Source organism: Henckelia pumila, chromosome 4, assembly GCF_033568475.1.
Source record: "Henckelia pumila isolate YLH828 chromosome 4, ASM3356847v2, whole genome shotgun sequence".
NCBI lineage: Eukaryota > Viridiplantae > Streptophyta > Magnoliopsida > Lamiales > Gesneriaceae > Henckelia > Henckelia pumila.
The window spans coordinates 115,633,220-115,642,894 of NC_133123.1; the positions used below are offsets into that span (position 1 = coordinate 115,633,220).

Here is a 9,675-nt window from a genome sequence, read left to right on the forward strand (position 1 = left end):
ATATCATTAGATAAGAAAAGCACAAAAAATAAATAATATTAAATGTTAAAAATCATGAGAGAAATAGAGAGTTGATAGAGAGAATTTATGAGAGAATAGAGAATTATATGAGTCAATACTAAGATACAATTTTTATTGAACTCAATCAATCCTATTTATAGGAGAAAATAATATAATACAATTCTTTGCACATATTATCTTGAAATATTTATATTGATCACAAATCTTCCAAATCTACATAGATAAAGATAATCATCTATAATAACAATATATTTATCACACACCCCCTTAGATGATTATTTGCATAGATAATCGATTCTTCAAAATCTTCATTTGGCAACATGGATGTATGAGAACTTCATTAGGACTCAAGTGCTGCCTCGTTAAAAGCTTGACAATAAAACCTCGTGAAAAAAATTTGAACGAAAGAAAAAGATTGCAGCAACATATACATTTATAAGGGGTCTACTCGATATGGCCCAACATGTCAAGGTCCAGCCCAGTTTGGGCTATGTTGGACTTTGATCAAGACTGGTCATTATGGGCCGACCTGGGCTGTTTCTAATGGGCCGCATGTATCTTTTTTATAGTTCAAGTAGGACTCTGATATATATGAGATAAGCTTGAATCTTTTCAAATATTCACAAGATAGAGATAAACTTAAGAAGGATCCAATGGATGAAGAGTCCTAATACATGACATGTTATAATTCGACTAGGTAACTTACTCTATTTTCCACTATAAATAGAGGTGCTGTTATGGTTGTGTTCATTCATTACTTACTATTTATTATTCATCACACATTCACTCTCACTTTTACATTCACACACTCATATATCTCAGTTTTTGCATTAATTACACCCTCTGCCTTCAAGCCACTGACTTAGGCATCGGAGGGGTCACGCCGAAAACACCTTCGGCGCCCCTTGACCTAGTTGTTGTGTGTGCAGATTTTGGTGGTACCCGACCCGACCTGTTTTATAAAGAAGTTGGAGGATCCATTCTACCAGACCGAACCCGAGGTAAAAAAATCGACATCATCACAATCCAATCAACCCTTGACTGAAACTCTTAGCGACACTATCTCACATCAGAACACTTTCTGATAGAGTTACAAACAAGAAGTAATGCTAAAGTATGATCTTCAAAACTTGAATAAGTATCATAAGTTGACCACTCATATTGATATGATAAGACAACTAAGGGTGTGATAGCAGATCGAATTAAGTGTTTTATCTGGTTCTTTGCTTGAATATCGAATATGAAAGATTTGAGAACACTTGTATGCTTTATCATTAAAAAAAATTTAGGAGAGTGTAACTGTTTTAATCTTCAGATATTTATAATAAAAAATGTCCAACGTTATAAAATCTAACATGTGCAGATATGTTCCAAGAATATGCTTAAATGTTGGCTATTCTTGGAACATATCTCCACATGTTAGATTTTAAAACGTTGGACATTAGCCGACATTTAAGTATATTGCGCCACATGCCTTTGTCTTATTTCCAAATATAATGCTGACTGTACCAGACAATTGAAATATAACTAGATATGAGAATAAAATTTTTATTTTCTTTGCTTTTTCTTCAGCAACCTAGATCGATATTGAATTAATGACATAATTGATCTGGTCTGAATGTCTGAACTTGGTTTGGCAGACTGAACTGATCTGGCAATGAAGATGATCTAGGAAGACCAGACTAATTTTTCTATAGCTAAAACTTGGTCCAATAGTAATACTAATTTGATAAGAGATTCCATTATCATTTTATTTTTGTTTAGATCAAATATATAAGACGAATTTGATATATGTAGAAATATGTTCTTGGTTTTTCTCATCGTCCCAAACAAATTTTGATTATATTTATCTGACATATGGTAAATCAAATCTCAATCTATTTACGTTCTTATAAATTCAGATATTAATTTTGATTTATTGTCTTTTATATATGAGATTTCTCCTAATTTTATATTAATGAAATAGGTCGAACACAATAATACAGAAATGTGTTCATGAAGCTTACGCTTGGATTTGAAGGAGTATACGGTATAAAATCGGCCACTAAGCAAATATTAGTTTTATTTTTTATTTATTTATTTTGGCAAAAAGCAAATATTAGTTAGAAATTTTAGAAATATTGTAAAAAAAATTGATCTTACTTATATATAATAGCAACAAAAAATATAACTATGTCTCTTGTAAAACGGTCTCACGGATTTATTTATCCAACAAGTCAACCCTATCTATGCATATTTATAATTAAAAAAATCATAATTTTGAAATAAAATTAATACTTTTTAATAGATAATCTAAATAGAGATTATCTCATAAAATTGACTCTTAAACCGTCTTATATTAATTTTTGAGAAAAAATATTTACTCAGTGTGAAAGGTGGACATAGATTTTTGACACCTAAACAAAGTTGTTTGGCCAAATAGTTAACTCCACTTTAGATTAGGTGGAAATTTTGTATGTTAAAAGTCAAGTATCCTCATCAAAAAAAAGAAGGAAAGAAAATGTCAAGTATCCATTTAATTTTAGACGCCAAAAGTCGGTAAAAGTTTGTGAGCCAAACACCCCCCAATATATATATATATATAGTTATATACACACAGTAAATATATTCACACACAAATGGCGCTCTATTTGATAGAAGAAGAGGAAGCATGGAAATGTCCAAAACACCCCTCCAAGAAGCAGCGCAGCGGCGTCTGCCCCGCCTGCCTCCGCCACCGCCTCGGCATCCTCTGCCCCAACTGCGCGAATTCCCGTCCCTGCCCCTGCCCCTGCCCCTGCCCTTCCCCTGCGGGGTCGTCTTCCTCATCCTCATTCTTCAGCGACGGAGAACCGTCCCTCCGCCGTTCGAGGTCAGTCGCGATCCCCTTCATCCGGTCGGGGAGCCTCCGCTCCAAGTCGCCGTCGTTCGTGTCGGTCCTGAAGAGAAGTGGGACGAAGAAGACGAAAGAGAAGGAAGAATTCAGTGATCATCACAGCAATATGATCAATATTGATATTATTGATGATAATTCCGAAAGCAAAAGCAGGATCGAAGACTTCTCGAGGATGATCACGAGATCGAGGTCCGTCAGTACCACGACGGCGGCGACAGTTTTCCGGCGGACCGAAGTGGGCTCGTCTCCGGCGAAGTGGAAATGGTGGAATTTTCCGAGCCCGATGAAGGTGTTTCGGAGCGCCAAGGTTATGGTTCAAGATCGATCGCCTTTGCATAGAGGTTGATATTTCACTAAATTTCTTTTTCTTTTCTTTTTTTCCCCCCCAAATTAATTAGTATCATATTGTAAAAATATTTGAAATTATATATTTTTAATGTGATAAAAAAATGTTATTAGTAAATTGTGTATTTTTTTTGGATTAATTAATATAATATTTACTCGATTTTAGGTTGCTGTCATTTTGTTTTAGGAAGAAAATAAAATTTTGGCTCTTGGGTTGACATGGACATGCGAACAATTTGTGGTTAAACTATGAAGCATGTGCGATATCATTTAATTTTGTTTGGAAGAATTGTCAAAAGGGCCACAATATTTTCAAATAATGCAAACTACTTTTATTGACATTTGACTACTTGTAATATAATTGACCAAACATTGATTGTAAAATAAGGGATTTTTTAATACCATAAAAAAAATCAGCTTTGTCAAAATAATAGTATATGAACAGGCCAATGAGGTCTTGACCTAGTGGTCAAGACTTGGTCTTAGATTCGATTTTCGCTGGCTGCGGGTTAGTTTCCTAATTTATTTAGGTTGATTTAGTTATTTTCTTAGCTCGAGATAAGCATGTTTCGAGTCCATGTTTAAGTCTCGTCGGTTGTGTGCGGACAATTTCATTCTTTAGTGATACAATTTGATGTAATTTGAAATCCGTTGTACTTGTACTCAAAAAAAAAATTGATTTCAGATTATTTTAAAAAATAGTATATGAACAGTTAGTTGAGAGTTTCTGGACAATAGAGGGATATAATAAATTCTTTTTTAAAAAAAAAAATCGAAACTTTTGGGGAAATTGCCAAAAATAAACTCAATTAGTTTGCATGGACTTTTGGTTTTTTTAGTTGGTCGAAATTTAGTTTTATACACGTTAACAATATCACGTATAATGTTAGTGATGTGAAAAATGGGGGAAAAAAAACCAAAAGCATGAAAAAACCATTTCTTATATTAAAGTCAAATATTAACTAATTAGTATATTACCAAACTCTGTTTAGTTAAAAATTTTGTTAAATAAAAGATGAGAAGTGCTTTCTAAAAACTCTCAATGCGCCACGACAACATAAAAATACAGCAAACATTGTATAAAGCAGATATATTAAGACTTAAACAAGCTTAATAAAAACAAAAAACATAAAAACCAAAAATAAGATTAAAATTATCACTATCAGTAGATTCTTCTCCAGTATCGTCAACTTCAGTCCCTTTAATTCAAGAGGATCCAGGCTTCCAGCTTCAGAGGTTGTTACACTTGTAGTTTGTACTCAGTCAATAAGGCTTTATAGTACTCATTATCATCCTTAGCTTGGATGATTTCTTCTTAGCACTCTATGTTTGCAACACTTTGTTAGAGTAGGTGCCCGTCGAGCCAAGTGTTGGCCAATGGTCCTTGAGAGAACTCTTGTATGACAATCTTTATTTTAATAATATATGACATTATTTAATTTGACACACTTTTATCTATATACACATGCTAGCTACATAGATAAAGCCCTTGAATATACAAATAGTAGAAAGAATATGAGATGGTCATGTGATGAATATCATGAAACTCATATTTGGAATACTGTATATTCTAAACTGTTCCTAGTTGATTCAGCCGCCACAAATAAAGATAAAGGTCGCTCGAGCTTGAGATTAGTATTTGCGATGTGAGTACCATGTTTCATTGGTAGGGAACATGGTGATGTCCAAGCATGCAAATAGGTGCTCCTTGTAGAGTGCACTGAAAAACCCTCCCTAAAGGACTTTTCAAGTGGTTATCACTTATCGAGTGGAATAGTCCTAGTTTATGGTTGTACATCATTAGTCCTTACCACCCGGGACAACATGGAGACTCTATATGCTAGAGCTTGACTTTGACTTGTTTACCGACTCAAGTGGGGTCATCAGGTGGCAATGTTGGGTGTTGTGTCGAAGTGTTTCAACGCTTACCTACGGGTATGGATATCCTATGTGTTCTCATGCATATGTAGATTGAAATTTGTGATCATAGTAGGTTGTAATTAAGAAAGAGTTTCTTGAATTACATCTTCGATGCAACTACGACATAACACATAGTTATCGATTCAATGACAACTCTCGATAAACCAATGATTGTCGAATTGATCGGGATATATGAGTTGAAGGGTACGCTAACCATAATTGATTGGTTCTTGCAGACACTATCATTTGATACCTAGGGAGTCATGTAAGCGATGCTGCTAGACGTTTAACATGATTGGTTGGGTATTATCATACTTGAGTTTTCTGACGTTCTTATTAACAAAGAGTTGATAAATAAGAATGGAGCTATATAGGGTATGCTCATATAAGGGACTTGTTGATCCCGAATCACATGGAGATGTGAACCCACTGCTAGTTGTATCAATGAACTATTGAGGGTCACACAAGTACTAGCTTACTAGATCCCGTTGAGAATAAAATTAGTTCAATGTGTTGAACAACTTATAAAAGAGTTTATAAGTGAAATAAATTAGAAGTATGACTTCTAAAAAAGAATAAATGGGAAAGTAACTTTTAATTTGTGAATTTGTTCCAAGATTAAAAGTTGACTTGAATAAAATAATTAATTTTGAAAATGATGATTTTGGAAATTATTATTATGAACTTAATTAAATTAATTTAACTGTTGAATTAATAAAACACGAGTGGGTCTTTTAGAGTCCAAATAATTAAATTAATTCAAGTGTTGAATTAATTAAATACTATTGGGTCTTGTAGAGCCCAAATAAAAAAAGTGTTGAATAATTATTATACTAGTTGGCTTGAATGAGTTCAAGTTGGATTTAATTAATTAATTAAACTTAAATGGGTTTGAGTTTGATAATTAATTAAATATTAAGTTCATGAGTCATGTATATATATATATATATATATATATATATATATATATATATATATATATATATATATGTTTGACATATAATATATACAATACATGAGACAGAATGAATATGAATGGTTAAAGACAAAGTGCACACTTTTCTATGCATGCTTTTACTTTTTTCATGCATGCTTTGTCTTTTGTCATAACACACTTTTTAAATACCAAGACAAGCAATATTCATTCTAATTTTTCCACATAGTGGCCGAACCCTTCATCTAAATATTCTCCATTTTTTTGTCCTTCAACTTGGGAGAAAAGGCAAAGAAAATCTTAATGAAAAATGCTCTAAATATTCTAGTGCATATTTAGAGTGAATCTAGTTTGACTAGTCGTGGACCTAATTGGAAGAAAGGAGTCAATTTCGAACAAGGTGTGTTCTTGGAGGGTTGAAACCTTTTGAGCAAGGTGTGCTCTTGGAAGCTTGTAGATAGTGTCTACAATTTTAAGAGATAAGTTGTTCACAACTTGGTTGGAGCCATAAATCAATCTTTTGTGATTGATAGGTAAAAATATCTTAAACACCCTATGGATGTTTAATATTTTTGAATGCTACACATGTGCTCGGTTTTACATAAAATTTTAAACTTCCGTTGCGCTTCCGGGCACAAGAGAACCGATCCTACAAGTGGTATCAGAGATAGGTTTCTCTTTATTGTGTAGCATTTGTTGAATATTATGTTGAGGTCAATTTCTAACCGCATGAGAAAATCATTACCATCAACTTAGGGGTTGTTTTGAAAAATTTTTGGGGACGTTTTTTTGGGCAGCCCAAGGGGCTGTTAGGGCATCCCGTCGGCTGCCACATTTTTAAAAAAAATAAAATTTTGTTGGTTGGAATCCCGCGACGGAGCTGCGGCAACGACTTTGACGACTAGAGTTTTCAAAAGGTGTTTTGGGATATCCAAGTGTCAAGGGCCCTAAGTTGTTGAAATTTTAATTTTTGTGAAAAATGAAGTTTTATAATGTATTTTCTCATGAAATAAATAATTAAAGTGGGAATTTGATTATTTATAGTAAATGGTGATTTATAAGAAATTCGGTTATAAATAAATTAATTGGAAAGTAAACAAAGGTGCTTGTTTATTTTGTTAATTTAATTTATAATTGTGGCGGTTATTCATTGGACCAGGATATATAATATTTGATCAATTAATTATTGTGATAATTAATTGATGGTGTATGATATATGATATTATGCATGAAGGATGATCAAAAGCCCAAGCCCAATTTTCTAGGTTTATGCTAGGATATTTTGTGTTGAATAGGTTGTAATGATTATCAAATTTAAAGTGGGCTTGGTTTATAGTCTGTTCGCACCCCATGAGATGTATCCCTATTTGGCATGGATATTTTAATGTAAAATATTTGATAGTGAAAGATCAAGATTGGAAGATGGTGGGCCATTATGAATTATGAAGATCCAAGACATGTAAATATTTGAAACTTATGTAATTGTTGCATTTGCATCCCGTGCATTTCCTAGGATTGGACCTAGGCCCGTGTTTGGCTCACATGGGCCAAATAGTATTGGGGTGATTGATCATCCTTGTTTATTTAATGTTTATAATATATGCATGATATATTATAAATAATGAGTATGTGCGTTATTATTTTATAATAAAAAAGTTGCATGAATCCGAAAAATATACAAACAAACATGGCGAGCTTTTAAAATTAATGATGAGACCTTTTCAAAATTAAAAACCCTCATTTTGAATAAGATTCAAAATTTATATAAAGCCCGAAAAGGGGAATTATAAAGTTGTTTATAATTTTCATGTCTTCCATCGACAATGGTTGCATGATGAACGCTACCCGTGGTCAATGCTCGGCTCATATTATTGGGGGAGCTTGGACGCCGGAAAGCTGTTACTTCCATTGACATGGTGATGTGAACTACGTGGAGCTCCCATGATTTCGGCTCATATTATTGGGAGAACTCATGGCGACCGTCGATTAAGGTTCAATATCGATGGGTAAGGCTTGACACGTAAAGATGAACGACGTCATATTACTGGGTCCTAATCAAGCGTGAGACAAAAGTTTACGTAAGAGTTGCATGAAGATGCAATTGGAAACTACCTTTTAGGAATTGTGATTGGTTGATATTATTCGGGATCATGATTGGCTAATTGGACCTTACGTACTGAGGAAAGGAGTTTCTCTTTTTTCAGTAGAGGGTGGTGAAAATGTCAAAACAGTGGGAGCATAAAATTTATAAAGTAAAAGTCCATACTTTATATCTTACTAAATATTTTAAAATAGTCATTAATATTTATCTGTTATTATTTTTCAGTACAAAAGTTTTTGACATATCATCAATTCGCAATCCGTTATCTGCAATACTCGACAAACATGTACTGATTGGTCCAAATTACCTCATTTGGCTAAGAAATTTGAAAATCGCCTTGAATTCGAAGAGGATTGCATATACACTTGAGAAGTCGCCCCTGTTGAGGCTCCGACTGGATGTAGCCCTGAGGAGCTACAGGCTTTCAAGGATTGGTGTGACCATGACTTGAGATCCAAGTGTTATATGCATGCTTCTATGAATGATGAGCTACAGAGGCGTTTTGAAGGTGCAAAGCATGCTGCTGACATTCATTGGCATCTCAAAGAGCTCTTTGGTGAGCAAACACGCCCACTTAGACATGCAACAGTCAAGGAGCTGATCACTTTGCACATGCGAGATGGGGCTTCGGTCCATGAGCATGGTGTGAGGATGATTGGGCTTGTGGAGAAGCTCGTTGGCATGGATCTTGTGTTGCCAGCGGAGTTGACCACGGACGTGTTGCTCTTGTCACTGCCAAGATCGTTTGATTATTTTGTGGTGAACTTCAACATGAACAAGATGGAACCGGCCCTTGAGGAGTTGGTTAACATGCTTGTTACGTATGAGTCCACAATCAAGAAAGAGAAGTCGGTTCTTTATGTGGGTTCTTCATCTGGTGCGAAGAAAGGACCACGTGGGAAGGTAAAGAAACGTTCTATTCCTCCTCCCAAGAAGAAAGTGCCCTTGAAGATGCAAAATCCGAGTCCCGTTGTGGCAGCCACACCAGTTAAGGTTGAAAAGACTAGTGACGTCTGTCATTACTGCAAGAAGCCTGGACATTGGAGGCATAATTGCAAGAAATATCTTGACCAGAATGGTTATGGAAAGGGTATGTTCTACATTGAAGTAAACATTTCAATTAACTCTTCTTCTTGGGTATTGAATACCGGCTGTGGCTCACATCTCTGTAATGATTTGCAGATGATGACAAGAAGTAAGAGGCTTAGGGAAGGTGAGACCTTGAGGATGGGCAATGGAGCAAGAGTTGCTGCACAAGCCGTGGGAGATGTTTGCTTATTTTTGAACAATGATTTTAAATTAGTATTGAGTGATGTTTTGTTTGTACCAGATTTGGTAAAAACATTGTTTCCATTTCTATGCTTGATAAAGATGGATATTCTTGTTTATTTGGCAAAGGTGTTTGCAATATTTACAAGAATGAAAGTTTAATTGATACAGGCGATTTGGAAAACGATCTCTATAATTTAAAATTGAAAG

General features: G+C 34.5%; 1 protein-coding gene across 1 annotated transcript; it reads left to right on the forward strand.

Moving 5' to 3' along the window:
• Positions 1-2,639: 2,639 nt before the first annotated feature.
• On the forward strand, positions 2,640-3,242 carry LOC140861597 (uncharacterized). Its single transcript, XM_073264619.1, has one exon. It carries the CDS (start codon positions 2,640-2,642, stop codon positions 3,240-3,242), a length of 603 nt encoding a protein of 200 aa, XP_073120720.1.
• Positions 3,243-9,675: the final 6,433 nt, after the last annotated feature.